The sequence below is a fragment of the Psammomys obesus genome, unplaced genomic scaffold, assembly GCF_907164565.1.
Source record: "Psammomys obesus unplaced genomic scaffold, mPsaObe1.curated_primary_1811, whole genome shotgun sequence".
Classification (NCBI taxonomy): domain Eukaryota; kingdom Metazoa; phylum Chordata; class Mammalia; order Rodentia; family Muridae; genus Psammomys; species Psammomys obesus.
Genome location: NW_026591086.1, coordinates 3,249,414 through 3,272,194, shown reverse-complemented (window position 1 = coordinate 3,272,194; position 22,781 = coordinate 3,249,414). Strand labels below are relative to the sequence as shown.

The following is a 22,781-nucleotide window of genomic DNA, read 5'->3' as shown; positions in this document are numbered from 1 at the left end:
CACAGATAGGCTACCACACCCATCTGGTATCTATAGGGGTCTGGGGCCCCCAACTCTAGTCCTTAGCCTTGCACAGCAAGCACTTTTAATCACTGAGTCATTGCTCCAGCCCTTGTATCACATTTCTTTTGAGTGACGCTGGCCTGTACTTTCCCTTTGAAGTCTTCAGCGGGGCTCTGAAGAAAGAATCCTGTTCTGAATGAAGATGGAGGGCGTGTGCCGCTCTGTGTATACTCAGAGACAATACTCTCTGAGTATTGTCCTAGTATGCAGGAGTCCTGGGTTCCATTCCCAGCACCACAGAAACACTAGTTACTTCCACTGCCCCCTCACAGAATGCCTTTGCCAGCTCCTAGACCCATTGGAGTAGCTTGTATGAAGGCTTTGCCTCCCTTTTCTTGTCAAGATAGCAAGCTGACACATGAGGTGTTCTCACAGTGAAGGGCTACATTGCAAGATGCTCATCAGGCTTCCGGTCCCTCGGTGCCAGAAGTGCATCCCTACTGTGACTAACCCCTGGGCACCTCCCTGCACACACCCCAACAGCCCCTAGAGCCATGCATAGTTTTTGCTGAGAGTGAAAGACTGTCTAACAGTGTTGTGGTCCTTTCTCTCCTGACAGTATTATGCCTACCTGTATTCTTATGTGATGCCCCAGGCCATCCGAGACATGGTGGATGAGTACATCAACTGTGAGGATATCGCCATGAACTTCCTTGTCTCCCACATCACACGGAAGCCCCCCATCAAGGTAGGCGCTGTTACCTGTGGGAAGGTGTGTGCATGCACACTTCATTCTTCCTTTTGCCTTCGTGCAGCTTGTGCTGGTGCCGTATGGAAGTAGCGTGCTGGTCACTGTGTGAAGTGGTGGTCTTCAACCTTTCACTGTGCCCCAGTTCAGTTCCCAGCATCCTGTAACTCCAGTTCCAGGGGATCTGATGCTCTTTTTTGGACTCTGCAAGCACTGCACTCAATGTGCATGTACCCACAGACAGACACACGTACACGCACATAATTAAAAGTAAAACTGTAAAGAAGCCGTGCAGAGACCATTGCTTCGGTGAAAACAGTGGGTGTATAATACCCTTTTCTGCTGTGGGCTTGTGGCTGCGGTGAGAGCTGGTGGAGGAGCAGCGGGTAGGTGGACCGAGGAGGGCCGAGGCTTTGTACCTGAGTGTGCATCCCTATGCTGCAGCCTCCTTTAAAGATAAACATTTCATTGAAAACATTTTGTTTAAGATAGATTCGAGTTGTGAGATGGCGTAAATGCCCGCCTCCCTGCCCTCTCCTTGGTAGACACTGAGTGTGACCCTGCACTCATGTGTCATCAGCTGGAAGGCCTTGATGACAGGTCAAAACGGGATGAGCTAATTCATGGTGAGACCAAGTTAAATTATCTAAGTGCAGGTTTATTGGAAGCAGCGTGGGAGGGGGAGGGGGAGAGAGAGGAAGGGGCAGAGAGAGGAGAGACAGAGAGAAGGAGAGATACAGAGAGACCAGAGAGGAGTGGGGAGGAAAAGGGGAGGGGAAGGAGAGAGTGGGAAAGGGGAAAATGCCCGGAGGAGCCAAAATGTCTGGATTATATAGTGAAGGGCTTCAGGGAGAGGGGAAGCCCTGCCCCTAGCTAGAGGACAAGGTGTGCCAGCCACACCCTGCAACAGGTAGGGACCTAACACTTCTGTCCTGAGCCGTAGCCTGTCCTGTTTCTGTTCCAGGACCAGGGTTGCCTATTTCAAACTTCCACAAATGACCTTATATCTTTCTCCATGTCTCTTAATCATCTTGCTTTCATAATTCTGTCTTTTTGTCAGTATTTCCCATTCTGGATTCTAATTTCAGTGCCCTTCCCTTGCTGATTTTTCTCTTCACGCTTATAGGTTGAATGTCTGTACAGTTTCTGAGTACCTTTGGAAAGTTCCTCATGAACATAAACAGGGGTCACAGCCAACCCTCATCCTGCTGCTCTGCACACTCCTGTCTTTGCTTTCTGCAGGGCTTTCCCCTGCTCTCACTCCTGTTTCTTACTGGTTGCAGTGCTGCAAAGGGCTTTGCCTTTCTTCCTGTTGCTGGGGCCAGTGCCTGCTTGAGACCAGTTTAGGCTTCATGATCATCTTGGGGTGTGCAGACACACACGGGACTTGAATTCCTATCTCAGTCCCACACAAGACATCCTCAAACATGACTAGAGGTGTGCCGTTCCCCTCTGCCTTAGGGATGAGCTCGAGAAGAAAACTTCTGTCGCCTTTGTCTGCCTCCTCCACCCAGGTCCCCTCCCGCAGGGTCTCAGGCTCAGGTCTCCAGCCAAACTTGTAGAGGGTTTCCTGGATTAATGGTTGGCTACTTGTGACAACACCATCATGTTACATTTTTCTAATTGCTGAAAATCTTAATAATAGTCTTGCCGTTTTCTTATGCTTTAAATGTAAATTTCTCAAACATCTTTTTTAATGGCTATGTAATTGGCTAGTTTTCTAGTATTTTACTGTGAAAACATAGATGAAACAAACAACTGCATACCAACGTCTTACTGTGCCGCCAAGATAAATACTTGTTCAGGCTGGTAACACTGGGTGTGCTCAGACTTGCTGTCTGTTAAGAGTGGTGACTTGGAAAAGACTCCCGTGAATGTTCTGGATTCATACATGCTGGCTTGGGTGGAAGTAGCCACACAGGACATGGCAGCCTCCCTGGACACGGCATTGGCTTGGCCGCACCGTAAGACCCTGTCAGCAGTCATGCTGTGTGCTCATGCTGCTCTTATTCTCCCCCTTCCAGGTGACGTCCAGGTGGACTTTCCGATGCCCAGGGTGCCCCCAGGCCCTGTCGCACGATGACTCTCACTTTCACGAGCGGCACAAGTGCATCAACTTCTTCGTCAAGGTGTATGGTTACATGCCCCTCTTGTACACACAGTTCAGGGTGGACTCTGTGCTCTTCAAGACCCGCCTGCCCCACGACAAGACCAAGTGCTTCAAGTTCATCTAGGGCCTGGCCGGTTTGGAGGAGACAATGAGCAGAGTGGGGGAGTCGCTCCCAAAGTTCCCAGGTGTTGAAGGACCTTGGGGACATCTGTGGGGCAGGGCCCAGACCCTTTGCTGGAGGCCGCAGGGAAAGTGGATAGGGGTAGCTGTCTTTATTTTGAAGTCAGCCACACTGGTTCTGGGATCCTGGTCAGCAGACTCAGGGCTTCTGCACAGGGCACTGACCGATAGTGAACACTGAGGACTGTGAGGACTCTGGTGAGTCACTAGTTCACAAGCCCAGGACGGCTGGTTTGTGGTTTTTAAATTTAGTAACAGCTATTATTATTTAAAGAGGAAGTTTCACATCTGCCATTCAAGGCTTATTTATCTGTGTGCGTATATGTACACACACACGTGTATATACATATATATGCACACACACAACACACATATATACATACATACATGCATACATACATATGTACTTGGTGGGCTGAGGGTGCACCCGAAATTTCTGCCAATCTCTCCCAGGGAGGGACCCACCTGGCTATGTATTTAGTGGGAGAGGGTCCTGGCCCTGTTACCTGGACTGTCAGGCGCACCCCACCCCCCAGTGGCACTGGCTGCAGGAGAAGCCGGATGAACTTGGCCTAGGCAAGGTCTGCTGATGTACTCTGGCCCCATTCCGCCGCCCCAGTGATGCTCACTCAGCTTCTGCTGGAGGCTGCTCAGTGGGGACTGGCATGTTCGGAGGCTTCAGGGATTGGAACCAGGCAGCACCAAGGTGTCACTGGCTTATTGATGTCCTCCACTTCCTCTTGTGTTGGAGCTGGAATGAGGAAGCAAACAGTGAGGCAGGGGTGACCCCTGTACTGCCCACCCTCCCGGGGACACTGGTGCGGGGCACTGGTGGCCGGTTCCTGTAGTGCTTGTTTCTCTCAGGAGACAACAGGAGATTTGCAGGCTGGCTGGGAGCTTGTGTGCTGTAGACCAGCCCATTTCCTTTGAGGATTCCAGAGTCTTACTGCAAGGCACGTGCCTTGGAATGAACGCCTGGGTGAAATTCACTTCCCTGCGTCTGTCTGGACTTCCATCCTGTGTTACGCCGTTTTAGACCCCCGATTCTGTATTGGCTGTAGGAAGCCCTCCCCTTCAAGGTCTGGGGTGTGCTAGAAGCTGGAGGTGGGATTTGCTGGGTGAGTTCTGGGCCGGTCTTGGAAGTTACCAGGCTTTCGCTCCCACATTACCACTGTCCATTCGCTGTTTATGGTTTTGCTGGAAGGGCTGAAAGTGAAATACGCTAATTTTGGGTGTGGTGGCACCGGTAGACAGCGCTGGTCAGGGATTCAGCCTGTGGCCTGCCTCCCCACCCCGAGTGGTTAGGTGGAACCGAGTGTCTCCAGCTGCCGAGCCAGAGCTCAGGGCTGTCCTGGTCATGCTCCTGCCTTAAGCCAGTTCCGTCTTCCTAGGCCCTGATGTGTGCTGCTGCTGGGGCCCTCTCCTGCCTGCTGTGCTCACTTCTCTGTAGGACCCTCCTTCCGTAGGGCCACCCTTGGGCCGGCAGGACCAGGCTGCTGCAGAGCTTCCACTGGCATCTTCTTTAACCTGACACCTAGGGCTGCCTGGGACATTTGGTTCTTGGCAACTCAGCAAAGGGGTCTAGACTCCTTACCCCAACTCTCTGTCCTCTCACTATTCCTTGTAGCAGTAGCCCTCTTCCCTCAGGGGAGCCAAAGAGTGTGGTGTTTTGCGCTAAATATGTGGCTGCTATTTTATCTTTTTTTTTTTTTTTCCTTCCCAGTATTGGGGATGGAAGTCAGAGCTGTGGGTGGGCATCCCGACAATCGCTCTGCCACAAGCCCCAACCCTATCTGTCTTGTTTCTTTCAATGTGAGAACTTGTAAATTGATGCTGTGGTACCCGCTGAGAAAGTCAGTCTCTATGGCAGGACCACTTTTGTAGGGCACTGTGAAAGCTATGGTTACTCATGGGTGTCATCCAAATGTGTCTGAGGGATAGTGATGTCAGAGCGTGCTGTGGGGGGTGGCATCCCTGGGCCTGGTGGGAAGACTAACTGAACAGCCCCAGCAGCAAGTCCTGTGTACCGAGGGTCTGTCAGAGGCAGAGCAGTGGGACCCTGCTGTTGATTTGACTTGGGGTTCTAGGGGTCTTGCTTGGAAATGATCGCCCCACTGCGGATGCGGGAGCCTGCCTGGTGTTTGCTGCTGCTCACCATCGGTTACCTCCTCATACAGACTCCTAACAGAGGTCACACCCAGCTACCTAGTCTCAGCTCCCAGGGCCAGGACAGCTTTGTTTTCCTGTTGCTCTTTATCTTGAGGTCAAGGGCCACCCACAGAGTGACAGCCCCCTCCCCCCAGGTTGCCTCTAACCAGTGGCCCACCTATAGTGCTCCTGTCTGGGGTGGCCTTGTTAGTGAACATGGAGCAGGAGGGTGGGGCTGCCCGCGGTGGCTCTGGGAACATAATTTGTCCATCTGTCTGCCCCTTTCAAACCATGAGCACAAAGGTCTTACGTTGGATTTTTGTAAAAAACAAAATAAATGGAGACTTTAACTCAAGCTGTTTGGGGTGCTTTGTTCTTCTCAACAAGGACGGAAGAGTTCCCTGTGTCTGGGTGCCTGCCTGGGTTTCAGTGGCTTCTGTATGGCCAGATGGGAGCACTTCAGCTTTGGCCAGGAGTGGTAAGGGGAGCTGGACTGGTGTGAGCCCGGTGTTTTATTTTGTACACTAGCTAACCTGTTACTATGGACATTTTTAAAAAAGATTTTATTTTTATTGTGTGCATGTGTGTGTGGCCATGTTCGTGTGTAAGCACATGTGTGCTCATCTTTTGCTGAGGCCAAAAGATGGTATCAGATCCGCAGCTGGCATTCGGTACAGCTGTACTGGTAACTGAAGTCCAGTGTTCACAAGAGTGACAAGTCTCTTAACCACAGAGCCATCTCTGGCTCCTCCTATCAGCTTTTTAAAATGTGCTCTGGAGTCCTGTGCTGACCTGCAGGAATGGCCTCTAGGAGTCACTGCCACATCAGAACACAGGCCTTTGGTGTCTGCATTTGTGCAGGATTTGTGCCTACGTTGACAGCGTAGCTGTCCTGGGCTGTGGCGGGGACAGATGGAAGATGGAAACCCAGGAGGGCCTGGAACAGCAGGCCCTCTTCTGGCTCTGAAGGTGGGAGCCCAGGGCACTGACCTCTAAGGCTGATAGGACCTAAAAGTGTCCCCCTGGTGGGGCCAGCTGTGTGTGCCGATGTGGGCCTCCTGCCGTAGTTCTTGTTACTTCCTGCCCAGGATACGGAGGGTGAAGGAGGCAGAAAAATCACACTGCGCACAGAGTGTGCCCGTTTAGAGTTTCTGGTTAGTTCCGCCTCAGACCCACCTGTGGAATCCAGAGTGCTGGAGCTGGATATGCACGGTGAGGTAGGGCTCTGGGCTCTGCAGTGGAGTATGTGTGCTCAGACTGTGCTGCCCACAGCACTGGCCGGGTGATAGCCACCTGCAGGGTTTTGCTAAGTCGTAAAGACCACTCTGGTCCCCACGAACAAATGTGATTGACGGAAAGAAAGCAAACTGCTTGGCTGTACGTGTGTTTCAAGTGTCAAGGCCTTGCTTAGTTGCTGCAGATGCCCTTGGACTGCCTCCTCCTGAGAAGTACCTGGTGGCTGACGGTGGCCTGTGTGTTCTGATGCCCTACTTCACCCACTGAAGGAGGAGCATCTAGGGAGGACAGCACCAAGGAAGCCATTGGTGGGAGAGTTGGAAGAATGTGTGACAGGCGAACCGATGGCTAATTGGGGGAAGAGGACAGGTAGATTGAGCTGGATTGCATCCACAGTACCCAGGCATTGAATGACCCTGGGGACATTTGTAGAGTGGGCTTCAGACCTGCTGGGGGAGGTAGCAGGAAAGGTGGAAAAGGAGGATAGCTCTCTTGAAATCAGTCATTTGAGCATTTCAGTGACAAGTGAGCCAGGTGTGATGGTGCAGACCTGTTGTCCAAGTACTCCTGAGGCAGGAGGATTGCCTGGAGTTCAAGGACGTCTGTTTCCCTGAGTGCCGCTATTGTAAAGAAAGCTTTCGTGAGCACCGGTGAGCAGGTGCTCTCCTGGATCCGCCTTTCTCTCTGCAGTGAGTGTCTGTGAGTGGAGTCTTTGGGTGATACACATTGTACAGTTTCCTGGGAATCTGGGAGACCTTTCTCCGAAGCGGTCCCTGCATTTTTGTACCTGCGGTGATGCGGAGCGGTGTTCAGTTCCCCGCGCTCAGCAGCCTGTGGTGCTGCCCGTCTTGGGTTCGAAGTTCAGACCACATTTCCTGGTGACTAGTGGTGGTAAGCATCGTTTAAACTCCAGCATGCTGCTTTTCTTATTAAATTGGTTTACCGACACCTTCATACATCACTTCTCCGCCATCCTCTCCTTTCCCTCTCACTCTTGTCAATCTCCCTTCACGCCCCCATGCCTTGTTTTCTTCTGTGACCCAGCTGAGCTTAACCAGGGCTGTCTGTGTGACCATGCGAATGTGTGGGCTAACCAGTGGGTACACAACTGAATACAGTAACTCCCCTTGTAGAGTAGCCAGTAGTTTAACAGAGAGGAGTAGGGTCTCATGAGTCCCTCCCCCATCCGTGGCTGATGATGGCCATAGCCAGTCTTGTGCAGGCCAGTACAGGTAACTAGGTGCTGAGTTCATGGCTACAATGGCTGTATCATTTTGTAGCCCTTCTCCCTGTGTTCTGGCTCTTACATTCTTTTCCCCCCTCTTCTGGCATGTCCTCTGAGCCTTAAGAGGAGTTAGTATAAATGTCTTGGAGCCCTGTACTGTCACTTATTCTTAGCACCTTGATGTGTCTGTACTCGGCATCATTCATAGGGAGAGGCTTCCAATGAAGGCTGGCAGCATTTGTCTATGGGGCCAAGTGTAGATCTTTAGAAGGCAGTGTGATACTATGTCAGCCGAACTAAACACCCGTAGTAAGTTACCTGCTAGGGCCTCTGACTCCCCAGCCACATTTTTGACCAGTTTTACAGTACCAGGCATAGGTTTTTTTCTCCCATGGCGGAAGACTCAAATCCAATCATAGAACAGTTGGCAAACCCCATAGCAGCCATGCCACCGTTGCACGAGTGGGCATAGGTCACCTGCCAGGTTAGGATTGGTTTATAGAGTTAGCAGCTGGGTAAGGTCTTGATGCTTTTTCTCCTTTAGCAGATCAGTAATAAGAAAGCTAGCTGGCAGAGAGCAAGTTCCAATGCAGGTTTGGCTTGATTTCTGTAGTTTTTGCAACCAAAGGTTGCAACAGGGTCTTACCAAATAGTTCTGCTGGACCGCTGCAATGAGGGTTGGTGTGGTGGTTTGAATAGATTTGGCTCCCATCGACTCATGTGTTTGAATGCTTGGCCCACGGGGCGGGGCACTACCAGGAGGTGTGGCCTTGGAGGAGGCATGGCCTTGTTGGAGGAAGTGTGTCACTGTGGGGTTGGGCTCTGAGGTTTCCTCTGCTCATGCTCTGCCCAGTGTGGAAAGAGCCTCCGCATGGCTGCCTGCGGATGACAGTCTTCTACTGCTGCCTTCCGGTCAAGATAAAAATCTCTGCTCCTCCAGCACCACGTCTGCCTGCACACTGCCATGCTTCTTGCCATGATGATAGTAGACTGAACCTCTGAAACTGTAAGCCAGCCCCAGTTAAATGTTTTGCTGCCTTGGCCATGCTGTTTCTTCACAGCAATGGAAACCCAAACTAATACAGATGCCAAGAGCTTGTATTATCTTATGGGCCTCGGAGGTCTCCCTGACCAGCTATTCGTGAAACTACCCAACAATTGGACCTAGGAGTTTTTTCTTTTATTTTGTAAATTTACTTTATATCCTCGTTGTAGCCCCATCCCTCCTCCCTTCCCAGTCCCACCCTTCCTTTCTCCAACACTCCTCCCCCCTCACCTATTCCTCAGAAAAGGGGAGCTCCCTTTCCCATGCACCCCAGTTCATCAAGTTGCATCAAGACTGAGTGTGTCCTTTACCCTGTGGCCTGGCAAGACAGTCCCGCCAGGGGGAAGTGATCAAAAAGCTGGCAAATGACTCCTTGTCCAATGCAGTCCCCACATCCCTTACTAGAGGACCCACATAAAGCCTAAGCTGCCCATCTGCTACGTCTTTGTAGGGAGCGGAGGTCCAGTTCATACATGATTCAGTCTCAGCAAGCCCCCCTGGGCCCTGGTTAGTTGGCTCTGTTGGTCTTCTTGTGGAGCTCCTGTCACCCCCAGGTCCTTTTCTCTTTCACTTTTCCACAAGACTCCCTAGGCATTGCCCAGTGTTTGGCTGTGAGTTTCGGCATCTGTTTTGAGGCGCTGCTAGGTAGGGCCTCTCAGAGGACAATTCTGACAGGCTCCTGTCTACAAGCTTAGCAGAGTATCATCCATAGTGTCAGGGGTTGGCCCTCTCTGATGGGGTGGGTCTTGGGTTGGAGCAGGCACTGGTAGGCATTCCCTTGGTCTCTGCTCTGGCTGCCTCTGTCTTTACTCCTGCACAGCTTGAAGGTCAGTTTGGGGTTGAAGTCTGGCCAGTTGGTCCCAGGGACCCATCTTTCCCCACCTCCCTTGAGCAGTTACATGCCAATTTTCCCACGCGCACGGGGACGGAAGCCATATCTCCAAGTTTGCATAGCAAGTACTCTACAGACTTGAACTATCTCACCAGCTCCAATTCAGATTAATTCTTCTTTATTAGATGCTTAATTCCTGAATATTTGCAGGTTTCTAAAATGCTCTATAAAATCTGAACTTAATTCCACCCTGGTGAATGTTGTCTGGATAATTTAAAATATAGTAAGACTTGCTCTGCGGGACACAGTCTTCCTAATAAAAACACCGCATGCTCTCTTGTTGAAGACGGTGCGGTCTGCAGCTGGAGAACAGTGCCCAGGAGGTGCAGCTTGGGTCATGGCTGTTGAGTTCTGTTTAGCTCATTTACAAATTTACTGCTTTGGTTGTTGTAATAATCAGTGTCGTCAAATGTGCAGCCCTGTAGCTTGGCCCTCGGCACTGCTGATACAGAGCTGTGATTTTATCTCCCTGGTGAACCCGCATCTCTGGCAACGTCGCCCCCAGGCTCTTTAGCTGGTAGATTGCTGTCCACATGGTGTGTCTTCCCACATCCAATTACTTCCATCCTGTTTTTAATGTGTGCTTCTTGGAGGTAGTATATAGTTGGTTTTAGTGTTTAAATCAGTCGTGACAGTCTCTCCCTTTTAGCTATTCTTGGGCTTGCTTCACAGTCTCCCTTTTTAGTAGTGGCCAGTGCTTGCCTTGAACCGTATCTGCGGTTATTTAAACTGGGAGGGGGCTTCCCCAGGGAAGCCGTGGCTGACACTGTCTGCTCCCGTGATGGAAGCTTGTCATTTCCTCCCTCTTAGTTCAGCGTCCACTCTGGGTGGGCTGCCTTTCCTTACTCTCCAATCCCTGTGGTTTTCGAGGACGAGTGATCATTATCCATCTACCTACCTAACACTGTCTTACTCCTCTACTCTGGTCCTTCCTTATATACGTTTGGGGTTTAAGTAGATGAGGTTGTGCCTGGTGGGGCCTATTACACGGGCATCGTGCTGTTTGTTTATCCTTTCCTAGCATCAGGAATCATGTATTCCAACAGCGCAGCACATGAACAGGAATTGAGGGTTTTTTTTTTTTTTTCTTTTTTAATGTTTCACAAAGCTCTTAACCTCTCTCTCAATTTTAATCTGTTTTTAGTTGACGGCCAATTTTAGCTTACAGGCAACTTACCAACCCCATCCATCTTATCATTATCAGTAAGGCCTCCACTGAATCAGGAAGACTTTTAGAGCACAGGTGAATGACAGTTTAACAGTGATGAAATTTACGGAACTAAGACACTGACCACCAGGGAAGGTAGACTGAGCTGTAATTCTTTATGCGTATTTCCTCACAGTGGGAGGACACATGGCACAGTGCCCACGTGGAGGTCCCAGGACGGCCTCCAGGAACCGTGTTCCTTTTTCCACGTTTCTCAGCGACTGAACGCAGCTTGCTAGGTTCTCCAGTCTTTAGTGTGTGGGCTTATCATCCGTAAACATTTCTGAAAATAGCTTTATTTTCACACCCCACCCCCCTTCCCTCAAGCCCTCAGGGGCTCACTGGAGGTGGTGGGGATGTGCTCCTCTGTGCTCCGGAGATCAGGGGAGAGCCTGGCTCTGCTGAGAGATCAGGGGAGAGCCTGGCTCTGCTGAGAGATCAGGGGAGAGCCTGGCTCTGCTGAGAAAGTACAGTGCACAAAACACAGCAGCAGGTGCTTAACCAGCACTTACTGGTGGCTGGAAGGACGGGCTTAATAGGTTGGAAAGGTCTCTGTTGTAAAAGGAAAGGCCATTATCTTCAAAGTGTAAAAGTACTGCAGTTAATCAGGGAATATATTTTTAAATTCTTCAGATCTTGTATGGTGGGCTGGAAACCACTAGGTCTCCCAGGCTGGCCTTTAACTTAGGAGCGATACTTTTGCCTCAGCCTCTTGAGTATTAGAGCGCAGGTGTGAGTACTCTGGCTAGCAAGCATTTTAGGTGATAGATAGTATGTACATTATAAAGATTATGCTGGACCCAACCCCCCTACCACGGCCATGCTGGCACAGGCTTGGCCCGAAGGACACTGAAGTGTCTATTCTGGCCACACTGGCCCAGGGAGGCCGGAAGGAAGACACCCAAGTGCATGCCATGGGTGCCACTACAATGGACCAATGTGTGAAGGAACGATGGAAGAGTACACTGTGGAGAAAGGTGGGCTGGAGACTCGATGGTGCTGAGGAACAGGCACGTATGAGGAGACCATGATGAGGCCCTGGCGGAGGCTGTGGTCCTGCAGCTGGGGGGTTCTGTGTTGATGTCTGTGGCCCATGCTGCTGCACATGCTGACCTGAGCGGCATGTGTTGCCACCTGAGGCCACAGGGACATTCTGGCCCACAGTGCTGCTGGGGCCATGTCCGGGTCTGTGGCCCTGCAGCTGGTGTCTGTTTTGATGTCCCAGGCCTGTGTTACCACTGAAGGCCATGCAGATGTCCCTGGTGCGGACTGCTGACTGAGGCCCTCTGCTGAGCTGGCCACCACACTCACCTGATGGTAGGGGTGGGAGAAATCAGGTGAGCCAGCTGCAGGCTGTGAGCGTGGGCGAGCTGGCCCAGCCACTCCACTCGACTACAATGGGGTGGGCTGGGTGTGTGTGTGTGAGAGAGAGAGAGAGAGAGAGAGAGAGAGAGAGAGAGATGCTGGTCCTCCCCTCACTGCCTGTGGTAGGTGGGAGGGCCGGCCCCACCCCTCACTGGCTGCAGTACTGGGTGAGCTAGTTGGGGCAGTGATGGCTAGAGAGCTCGCCTTGGTGGTGCAGGCCTAGGAGGGCTGGTGGACTGACCCGTTCAGCTACCACCCAGGCCAGATCCAGGGCTTTGAGTTGGCCCATCCCAACATCTACCCATCCATGATCTGCCGAATCTCATGAATGGGCCAGTCCTGCAGAGCCAAAGCTCCAGGATCTTCAGGATCAGGACATATAGAGGAGCTCCAGTGAGGATCCAGTATTGATAGTGTAGCAGAAGCCAGAGGCCTTGAAACTGACCAATGACTGACCCTGCAATGAATGTATGCAAGTGAAGATGTGTGGACAGAAGGATAAACTGTGGGACACACTGTGACACACTACAGCTTCCATGACAAGATTTTTTTTTTTCCTAATTTTCTTTCTGGGGGGTTTGTAAGGGTGGAAGGCAGATATGCAGGGATGGGAAGTTGAGTGGGATTGGGGTGCATGATGTGAAATTCACAGAGACTTTAAAAGCATTAGAAAAAAAAGATGAAGTTGCTATTCGCCTGTGGTCCATTCACAGTTGTGTATCAGGACGACAGCACAGTTGGGAATGAGGACTGTGGCTACTAGAGTGTGAGGGGACGGCATCCTGTGAACACAGTCACTTGGCTCCCACACCGCACCGCTGCCACCAATACCTGTGTGGGAGAGACAAGCAGTGTCACTGCTGCTTAATGGCAGGACCTGGGGAAAGATGGGCCTGAGACAAGAATGCTGAAATAGATGTAAAGCTGTTTGACTACAAAAAATAGAACTGACCAAAGGAGGTTCCTCGGTCTCCCTTAGTCATCTCTAACCCCAGGCTCCGGTAGGAGTTCTTTGTCTAAGTACCTTTCAAAGAACTGAAATGTGTCTGAATCTATTGTTTCTGCTGCTGCTTTTGTTGTTTTGAGACAGGGCTTCTCGGTGTAGCCCTGGCTGTCCTAGAACCTGTCCTAGAACAGGCCTCAAGCTCAGAGACCCACGTGACTCCGCCTCTCGAGTACTGGGACTGAAGGCGTGTGCCACTGGCTTGTTTCTGCTTGAGACAGGGTCTTAGGAGCCCAGGGGATCCTTGAGCTTGCTGTATATCAGAGGATGACTTTGAACTCTGATGCTGTTTCTACTCTCCAGCACTGGGGCTACATTTGCACTTTTGTAAATGGCTGGGTTGAGTAGGGCAGAGGTCAGACAGAAGTGTGTGTGGCATTTTCACTGTTGTCGTGGTTACAGACTTTTCCCCCAGATACTAACTCATTATTTAGACTGCAGTTCAATAGAACTGGGCAATTCTAAAAAAATAATGTTTATTTTAGCAAAATGGTCCACAGAACAGGGCTAGATAGGTTCCTGCCTAATTTGGGGGGTTGTCGTTTATTAGGTGTAGCACTGTCGGCAGTAAGTCTAAGAGTTGCCTCCTGTGAACCCTGAAAACACAGGCCAGTCATTTTTCACTTCCCTTAGGAAAGGACTTCTGTCACGCTGTCACCATAGCTGCTCAAGAACCAAAAAGAACAGGGCTCTAACAGTTCTTGGCTTCAGCAGTACAAGGAGTTCAGACTGGCAGATCCTGGATAGAGATACCTCTCCCCTCTGGAAGCCAGAGGACACCACCAGGCTGAATCTGGGTGAAGGGCCTAGGACTTCACAGATATTCCCCTCAGAACTTCTGTAGGAACCTGAGGACCAGGTCCCGCAATCGAACCCTCAGCATCTCGTCATTGTCACAGATGATATGAGTTGAGTCTTCTTCAATCTGGATGAGTGTCTCGGCTTCCTGCAGCAGGACAATATGGCCCTTGGCTGTGTCTTCCACCTTAATGTCACTGAAACCATGCTGTTCCAAGAGAAAAAGAGAAAGATGGCTACTCCAAAAGCAAGGCCTGACTGATCACTCTTGACTGGCATTTACACTCAACACAGCTCACTTGACTGTCAAGGTCAGAATCTAACCAAGACTTTGATATTTATAAAAGGCCCCCAAACACACAAAAATCTCAGGAAAACAGCCAAATCCCTGAGCTTGTTTAGGTGTCTCTGCATTTATAAGGTACTTGAGCACACCTAGACTCTCAGGTTGTTGGGAACACCAGGTTGTTGATCGGCACCTGCCTACGTTCAGTCTCTACAGTTCTGAAGCCAGGGAAAGCTCCACGCTCTACTCCTCACAGAAATGTACCTCTGACCTGGGGGATGGGAGCGCGGGCAGCATCTCTCCAGCTGCCTTTATGGCTAATTGCAGCATCTCCTTAAAACTACGATCTACATCTAAATTAGAGAGCTGCTAGATGAGCAGCTCATCTAGCTCATAAAACAGGCAAAGATTCCGATGCAGGGACTGTCTGTCCATGCCTGCAGGAACACCCTTTGGAAAGGGGTAGGACATGCAGGCCAGGCAGTCAAAGGGCCTTGCTCCTGGACAGGCCACATAGGAGAAAAAGGTAAGGTCATTGTGGAAAAGCAAGTTATTTTGGGGAATAATAATAAAAAAGGTCAATCTTGAAACTTCTGTTTCCTTCAGGAGCCCCGTCAGGCTATGAAGGAGAGGGCTCCTTTGCTCATCTGCAGGACTGCGGGAAGATCCTGAAAGCAGTTTGGGAAAATCAAAAGATGAAGAAAACCAAGCCTGCTGAAACAGGAAGCCTTGTTTTTGAGACTTGAAAGAAGCCAGCAGCTGAGACGTGGGGGCAGTGTGGTTATTAATAGCTTAGTGGGAGAATGTCCATCCCTGCCATCACAGCTCTCTCAGAAACATGCCCCGAGCCATTTTCAACCCATCCCCATCTTCCCAGTAAAGGGTGGTAATGTGGAAACAATAACTGTTACAATCCTGTGACCAAAGACAGAATAGAAAACTCTATAAGGTGTTGCTCTCTGCCCCCTAGCCCCAGTGCACTCAAGAGATCTCTTTAGGGGCTGGAGATGGTTCTGTGGTTAAGGGCACTGGCTGCTCTTCCAGAGGACTGTGGTTTGAGTCCTAGCACCCAAATGGCAGCTCATAACTCTCTGTGACTCCAGTTCCAGGGGATCCGACTTCCTCTCCTGGCCATCATGGGCACCTGGGATGCTCAGGGTACACAGATAAATATGCAGGCATAACACGCAAACAAAAAATAGCCAGAAGCAGTCACTGAGGCCCAGAGGCTAGATAGCCCCTGAGACAGCAGTGTCTTCCCACTTGACTGTCTCTCAGTCACACTTCTGATGGAATCACTGATCTATCTAGTCACGACGCTAGCCTTCCTGGACAGCAGTGCTCTTCCTGTGGAAAGCATGGCTCTGGTGGGGACAGGCGGTCTCTAATGTGCCACCCCTGTGTTTCTGGAGTTTCGCCCTCTAGTCCTAGACAGAAGGATAGGGCTGTTGGTCAGCAGAGGCTGGGAGCAGCCTGGGAAGGAAGACATTCTCTGGCTCAGTCCATTCTGAGCCTCTCCTGGTTCTGTGCCATCCCAGCGTACCCTTTCAGCGGAGCAGGCCACCAAGCTTACCTTTTCCAGGGTCTGCACAAACTGCTCCACTGGGATGGAACCACTCAGCAGAGGCTTCAGCACTTTGCAGTCAGGCACATCCTCGCTCACCCGCTTCCTCTTCTTACTGCTGGTGGGCTGGGCGGGCCTGGGAGGGGGCTAAGACAGAGGGAAAGTGCGGCTTTCAGTGAGTGCCTCTTCACTGACACAGTGGCCATGACCCCGAGGGTCTGGCAAGAAAAGCTGGACTCATCAGCTGGTTTCACATGAGTTAGTGCAAAGCGCATGCTTCAGGTCATCCCATCTGCCTTTCGGCAAGAACCATGTTTGTATGTCCACGTTGTGTTCCGCTACTTGATGGAATCCCTCGTAATAGACACTGGCAGCCATGGCCGTACATGCATGCTAAGAAAAGGCTGCAATGTCTGGCAGCTACACCATGGTTGTGCCACCAGGCAGCTGTGGAAAACGTTAGGAAACTGAGGTCAGAGAACTTGGGCCCTCAGGGCCCACTGAGGATAAGCCAGGAGGAGAATGTGCGGCAGCAGCCAACACAGTACCCAGTACTCTAAGTGCTAGCGGCACACAGGCAACAAAGTGCAGCTGTGGAAGGACTCTCTCAGAGGTGAGTGCTGTCCACCCGTGTGCCAGGCTTTGGGTCTTCCTGGCTCTCTGCGATGCCTGTATTTCCAGGCATCATAAGGGAAGGGTGTTGCCTGTAGCTTTCAGGTCTCACCCTGCAGTGCTCAGTTACAGGGACAGACAAGGACCGTGCCCCTCTTCCCCTGACAAGAGGTAATGCTGCTACTCCAGAGCGGGGGACAGCCGGCTACTCGGGATGGCTTATGTGGTTTCTGTGAGGCATGTGGCCAGAGGAAGAAGTGGCTAAGGATTTGGACTCAGTGCTTTCTGTGTTTCAAGTACGTGTGGCTTACTCGGCCCAAGCTTCAGTGTCTGGCTGGTGAGCTGGGAGCTGGCTGGGTGGGCAGAGCTGCCTGAGGGAAGGGGGTCTCTCCTGGGTCCCCACCCAGCCTCCCATAAGCCCTCAGTACCTGAAGCACATGTTTGTTGTCCTTAGTGTGCAGCACAGCTGAGACCGTTGCCAGGGAGATGCCAGGCTTGATCTCCATGGGCACCAGGGAGTCGGCCAGCTGAAAGCAAATGCAGGGTTTCAGATGGGCTCCTTCTGAGGGGGAGGGAAGATGCCCAGGGCAGATAGTGGCCCAGGGCTTAGTGGAACACAGCACTGAGCTCTTGGCATTCTCTGTCCTGGTGGGAAAGGCCCCCAAGGATAGCCATTAAAGTTTTCTTGAATTCCACTTAAACGGTTATAGCCTAAAACAACCAGGTAACTCACTGTGTGAGCCAGGACATACACTCTGACAAATCTCTTGCCAATTACAGTGATGAAAGGAGAGAACAGTAGAAAGGAGTGGAGGTAGTGGACCAATGGCCAGGAGAGGTAAGACGGACAGTGTGATGGCATCGCCAAAGTGCTTTGCATGGCGGCTCCTGGGCACCGCAGCAGGGACCATCAGGGCAGCTGCATGTCACTGTGTGCCTAACCATGAAAATGTTACAATCTGCTGGTGCACACACCTGAATGCCTCCACCTCATGACGTTCCTCTCAGACCCTTCTAGAACGGACCAGACTCGCCCACACACATGCCAGTGTGGAGTCCCTTCTCTCTTCCTTGGGTTCACCCTATACCTTCTCTAGGTGACCACTGTCACACAAAAGGACGGGGACTGCAACAAAGGGACTGAGTGACTTTTTTGATCCCTGGCCATCTGCTGTCTGCTGGTGGCAGGACAAGTGGCTCCTACTGGGGGACTGTGCCTTTTCCTGTCCAGCTACAGTGCACACACCGCGGTGGCTCGGACCTCTTGGTCCTGGTGCTCAGGCCTGGCTATGTGCCCTCCACCAGGCCAGGCTGCCTGCCTTCACTTAAAAACAAAATTAAATATACAGGATGCCATTCCATAAGCACTGGTATTCAGTACAAGCTGGGTAGAGAAAGCAGCGTATGGCATTATAGTATCAACAAACAGGCTGTGAGGGCTAGTCCATGAAGTAAGAAAGCGTAAGTGGAGGTAAGGTGGTCCACACTGTGGGGCAGTTACCCGACACCTCACGGTGCCAGGTCGCACCCTTCACCTCCACCGAGTTCGTAAACACTTTGCCCCACAAGTGGACTGTTCTCTGCATAGTTCAGGCTGGTGTAGAGACCTGAGGATGGCATCATGGGGACCAAGCTGGCGAGATTCACTGGGCAGTTGTAAGCTACCTCCAAGGACTCAAGGTGGCGCTCTTCAGAAAGGACGAGTGACCAGTGGCACCTCTGCTGCATGGCAGTCAGCCCAGAGTCCCCAACCTAACAACGTCTATCTCCTGGACAGCAGCTCTCCCCATGCCCATAAGCAGGTCTTCTATAGGCCTAAGGGCCCACAGCTCAGTTCCTAAATCCTCCTTCCTGGAAGACTGGATCAAAGAGGCTGCTGCTTGGGGAGACAGACACTCCTCTAACTGCAGTAGATTTTAACCCTTTTCATTCCTCACACACATTTTCCAGGCTGTAACAGTGGTTAAGTGACTATGATTCTGTCTCTGACAGCCTTGACCCCCAAATGAAGCAGAACCTGCAGAAAGCACTCCTAGAAGCTGGAAAGACTGAGGCGGATCTACAGGGGCTGGAGCACAACAGCATCCTTAAGAGAAAGTTGGAGAACCTTCCAACTGGACTGCTGGGCCGCCATCTTTCTGGAACCGAGTACTATTCCTTGGGAAATCCATTTATTCAAATCAGAGATATTCAAAGGTCTCCTCTGACAGACACTGAGAAACCTGAGTGCTAGAGGGCCCTGGGTAGCCCCTCAGTTCTCTACAGCCACCTTGTCTCCTTCCTCTCTTCCCTAGCCGAGTCACCTAAGCACAGCACTACTTGACTGTTCAGATGTACAATGTGACTTCTACATTTCCTTGTGATAGAACCCCAGCTAGCACTCAGAATGTAAGCCATTCAGGCTTTTAGACAGAGCCTTTAAGTGATGTGAATACAAATGAGCACGTTTACACTTCTCCTTTCTCATATGTGAATTCCAAGAAGGATGGTAAACCCTCAGAGGGCATGAGCATCGCTCATGGTTGAGACTCAGGATGTCAGCTGCAGGGCCACACCACTGAATGCTATATAAGGACCACTCACTTGCCTGAGGGTCTGTGTTCTCTCCTTCCTTCCTTTTTGGCCATGTCCCTGTGGGCATGCTGGCTGGAACTAGGGTTTACGGGTGAAAGGGCAGCAACTCACCTCTGGCATGATTTCAATTTTCTCATAGCGCCGTTTGAAGGGCAGGGTGAGGACCTCAGCCCGCCGATAGGACATGGGTGGTGGCTGGCAGTCGATCATGAGGTCCATCCTGTGTGACTGGGCTGGGGGCGGCTGGGTGTACTGTTCAGGACAGACCACGTGCAGGGGCTGAGGAGCAAGGGGACAAGGAGGTCATGGGAAAAGGGACGAATGGGTGCTGAGCACCATCACCATGCCTCTTCCTGACCCAGGTCCACCAATCAGGCCACTAGAGCACATTATCAAACCCAGCTAACCTGTGAGGAGATGGGTACAGTGCCAGGAACCTAGGTGGTTGAGGGAAGGATTTGCTACCTCCCTGTACGTACTTTCATTTTTCATCTAGGTAACTTTTGTGGTAATATCCCCTGGGTCTACTCCCTAAGTGGAGCTCAGCTCCTCGAGGGCAGTCTTCCTATGATATCTGCCTATCAGTACAAGCCCTTGATGGACCAGCAAGTATTTCAGCTTTTTGCTAGGCCAGTATTCTGGGTTTGGTGTATATCAAGCTATCCGCAGATCAGTGGAAACTGGCAGGCCAGATGCCCACCTGAGTATGACAGTAAATCAGAGCTAAAACTATTTGTACAAACACCCGGCTGAATGCTAGAGCTGGGCAACCCACAGGTCAGTGAATTGGCCCTACTCTAAGAGTTTGGATTAAGCCACAAATCTTTTGAGGAGTGAAGGTTTCCTGTGGCTAGGCCTGGTTGGCTCTGATATGCTTGTTCTTCCAGGGCCTTGTGCTTTTCCTGACCTGACTAGTATCTGATAGTTCTGTGACCCTATCTCAGCCCAGGCATCCTCCAGTGTGTCACTGGATGTGGCACCAGACAGCCTCTGATGTCTAATATTAGCATGGGACAGAGGCGTGTGAAGCTTGGTTAGAGACTTGAAGTTGCTTAGTGATGAAGAGGAGGCCCTAGCCATTCCCTCTGCACGCTAAGCACATACGCCGTTTGTGCCCGTCCGAAGTAACAAGCTAGGGTACCAGCATTGATCTTTCTCGCCTCCCTGGGGGTTCTTTAGCTTCCTATTTCTTGTCACCTTGCCCTGTCCTTTTGTAATGGGTACCTCATCACGATGGCAGTCTGTGAAGAGCAACTTCACATTAGAGCTAAGCTAGGAGATGGGGAAGCAACCATACCCTCATATGACTGGGTGAAGGAGTGGGTCTCTCGGCAAACACTCAAGCTCTGGAGATCCTGGTCAAGGCATCAGAACCCTTCCTCTCACAGGGTCTAAGCTGTCTTCCTTGCCAGCTCTAATTGCCTCCTCCTCTTCCACTTGCCGTCCCAACACGTTAGCTCATCTCCCGCTACCTGGTGCAGAAACCCCCACTTTACTTGAACTACTTTCCATTTGTTTAGGGCAGAAAATGCAAAGCGGAATAGCCATGAACCTAGGATTTAGCCACAGTGACTGAGTTGGAGGGGAAGGGCATCCATGTGCTTTTCTGTAGTCACACTGGACTCATTTATGTCTTCTTTCCCTCCCTTTCCATTTCTTCAGAGGGGACACTTTTTTTTTTAGGGAATAAAGATCATTTCCTTAAGTTTGAAGGGCAACAGGCAGCATCCTTCAGAGCTGAGAACAGGCTTTGGTGAAGACGGGCATCTTCACATCATGCTGTGCAGACCCCGGCCCAGCCCTGTTACCTGCACTTCTTTCAGCAGCTTCGACACCTGGATGAAATTCAGCCGTGTGTCGATTGGGCAGTAGATGCACTTCATGGCCAGCGGCTGGTAAGGAGCCAGGGCCTCCAGGTAGGAGAAATCGGGTTCTAGGAGAGGACAAACAGGGGGCTTTAACATTCAGGCGGAGACACCAGCAAGCCAGCTGGCAGCCAAGCACACAGTCCTCGTGGGGGAAGAATGAGAAAGGAGACAGAATATGGGGCATGGGAGGAAAAGGGGTCCCACAAAGGAGGGGACATGCTGGGTGGACCCTCGTGATGACTCCTTGGACCTGGAGGCATGGTTGTAGGCTCAGAGCTTATAAAACAGGGGAGATGAGAAAACAAGGGGTAAACAAGTAAATGAACTTTTCTCTAAACAAATTTCCAGCTCACAAACAAAAAGAAAAGGAACCGTGTGTGGTTGTGCACACCATAACTTCAGCACTCTGGAGGTTAAGGCAGGGGACTGCTAGCTTAAGGCCAGCCTGTGCTAAGTAGTGAGACTGTACCCCCCCCCAAAACAAAAAAAGAAAGAAAGAAAAGAAAAGGTATAGAGCACTTGCCATTTGGCAAGCACCGCAGTGATAATTTATTCAGATTGGAATCATTAATCAGTGCTAAAATTTTAGCTACAAAGCTGGGGAAGAATGGGATATACATTCTTTTTATCCCTGCAAGAGACAAGCAGTAGTTTGACAGCAGCAGGGCCTGGTGCAGCCACAGAATGCCACATCAGCTGCTCAAAATTAACATCCAGGTAGGAGGGAAGCACTGCAGGTGCCTACTGGGCATCACACGCCTCACAAAGCCTAGTCCTGTCAATAGGCTTCTGCTGAGCCTGTCACTCTCCCACCAGGAGCCCAGGCCTCATGACTAGGAGCGATCTGTCACACTGCCTAGCTTTTCTCTCAAAGGCCACCAGTGCTTGCTTGGCAGGGATTGTTCATACCAAATGAGCTGCTCACCAGAGCCAAGAGAACAGAATATCATGCTCACCCCATAATACCCAAGAGGACAGGTACAGGCTGTCTAAGACACTGAACCCTTCCTCTCAGCAAATCCAACTACTGAGGCAATGGAACCTCAAACTTCCCCAGGAACCCCTGCTGAAGGCAGGAAAAGGCTGAACTGCTACTGCCAGCAAGAGAACCCCACCCCCACCCCAGGAAGAGCTTTCTTTCACAGTCCAGAAACTTACAGGACCACTTTGGAGACAGATGGTGATGGGTCAGTGATGGGCAGAACACATCCTGACCAGGATTGCTAATTAGGCACACTGCTAGACTTTTATTTAAATGTAAATCTATGTTGCTACCCCAAAGGTAGATCTAGCGGGTGGTCACTGGATCCCTTAATCTGTTCTTTATAATATGACCATGTTGAATAAATCTTTCTCTGCTTTTTACTATATTTGTCTCCTTAATTGGCATATCAAGGATGGCTGGCTGAACCTAGTTTGTAAGGTTGCCAGAGCCCATTCTTTCTTTCATTCCAAAACTTCTGGTAACAGAGCTATCCAGAAAGAAATACTATACAAGTATCCACAATACAAGTAGTAGTCATAATACAAGCAGAAAACATAGCTAAAACTTCCCTCACTTGAGCAGATATCAGAAACCCAATCAGCCAGTGTAAATGTCAGCATACTGCCCAGTGCTGTCATGAGCCAGCTCACAGCCTTTGGGTTCTTAGCTGGCCTCTCTCACTGTGCCTGTGGAACCCTGTAACTGCTGTCACATCAGTCACAGCTCATCAGAGAGAGGAGAGACCAGCCACAGGCTCACTACTTTTGACAACTTCAGCAGAATCTGCTGATGGCCACGTTTTAGGCTTGGTGAATCAATGTACTGTGGTCTAGCAGCTTCTAATTTTGTTCCAGAGGTGGTCTGAGGAACAGCAAAGCAACCACTGAGGATCAGGAGTCCTGGTCCAGCTGGGCCACCGTGTCTTCCTATTG

The 22,781-nt window shown here is 50.9% G+C and overlaps 2 protein-coding genes across 8 annotated transcripts in view; one reads left to right on the top strand and one right to left on the bottom strand.

The window, feature by feature from the left end:
• Positions 1-5,544, top strand: part of Extl3 (exostosin like glycosyltransferase 3) — an 87,032-nt gene extending 81,488 nt beyond the window's left edge. For 6 of the 7 annotated variants that reach the window (XM_055609668.1, XM_055609662.1, XM_055609664.1 and 3 more), the window contains 2 exons: positions 623-751; positions 2,776-5,544. In XM_055609668.1, coding sequence (XP_055465643.1) covers positions 623-751; positions 2,776-2,985 — 339 coding nt within the window. In that variant the 3' untranslated portion in view covers positions 2,986-5,544. The remainder of the gene's footprint in view (positions 1-622; positions 752-2,775) is intronic. The other variant, XM_055609669.1, reaches the window with a different exon arrangement.
• A 7,785-nt stretch (positions 5,545-13,329) lies between these two features.
• Ints9 (integrator complex subunit 9) overlaps positions 13,330-22,781 on the bottom strand; it is a 92,234-nt gene continuing 82,782 nt past the window's right edge. The window contains exons 13-17 of the mRNA XM_055609916.1: positions 20,805-20,929; positions 19,108-19,275; positions 16,851-16,949; positions 15,820-15,957; positions 13,330-14,168 (exon numbers count right to left, since the gene is read on the bottom strand). Of these exons, the coding sequence (XP_055465891.1) occupies positions 13,992-14,168; positions 15,820-15,957; positions 16,851-16,949; positions 19,108-19,275; positions 20,805-20,929 (707 nt within the window). The 3' untranslated portion in view covers positions 13,330-13,991. The remainder of the gene's footprint in view (positions 14,169-15,819; positions 15,958-16,850; positions 16,950-19,107; positions 19,276-20,804; positions 20,930-22,781) is intronic.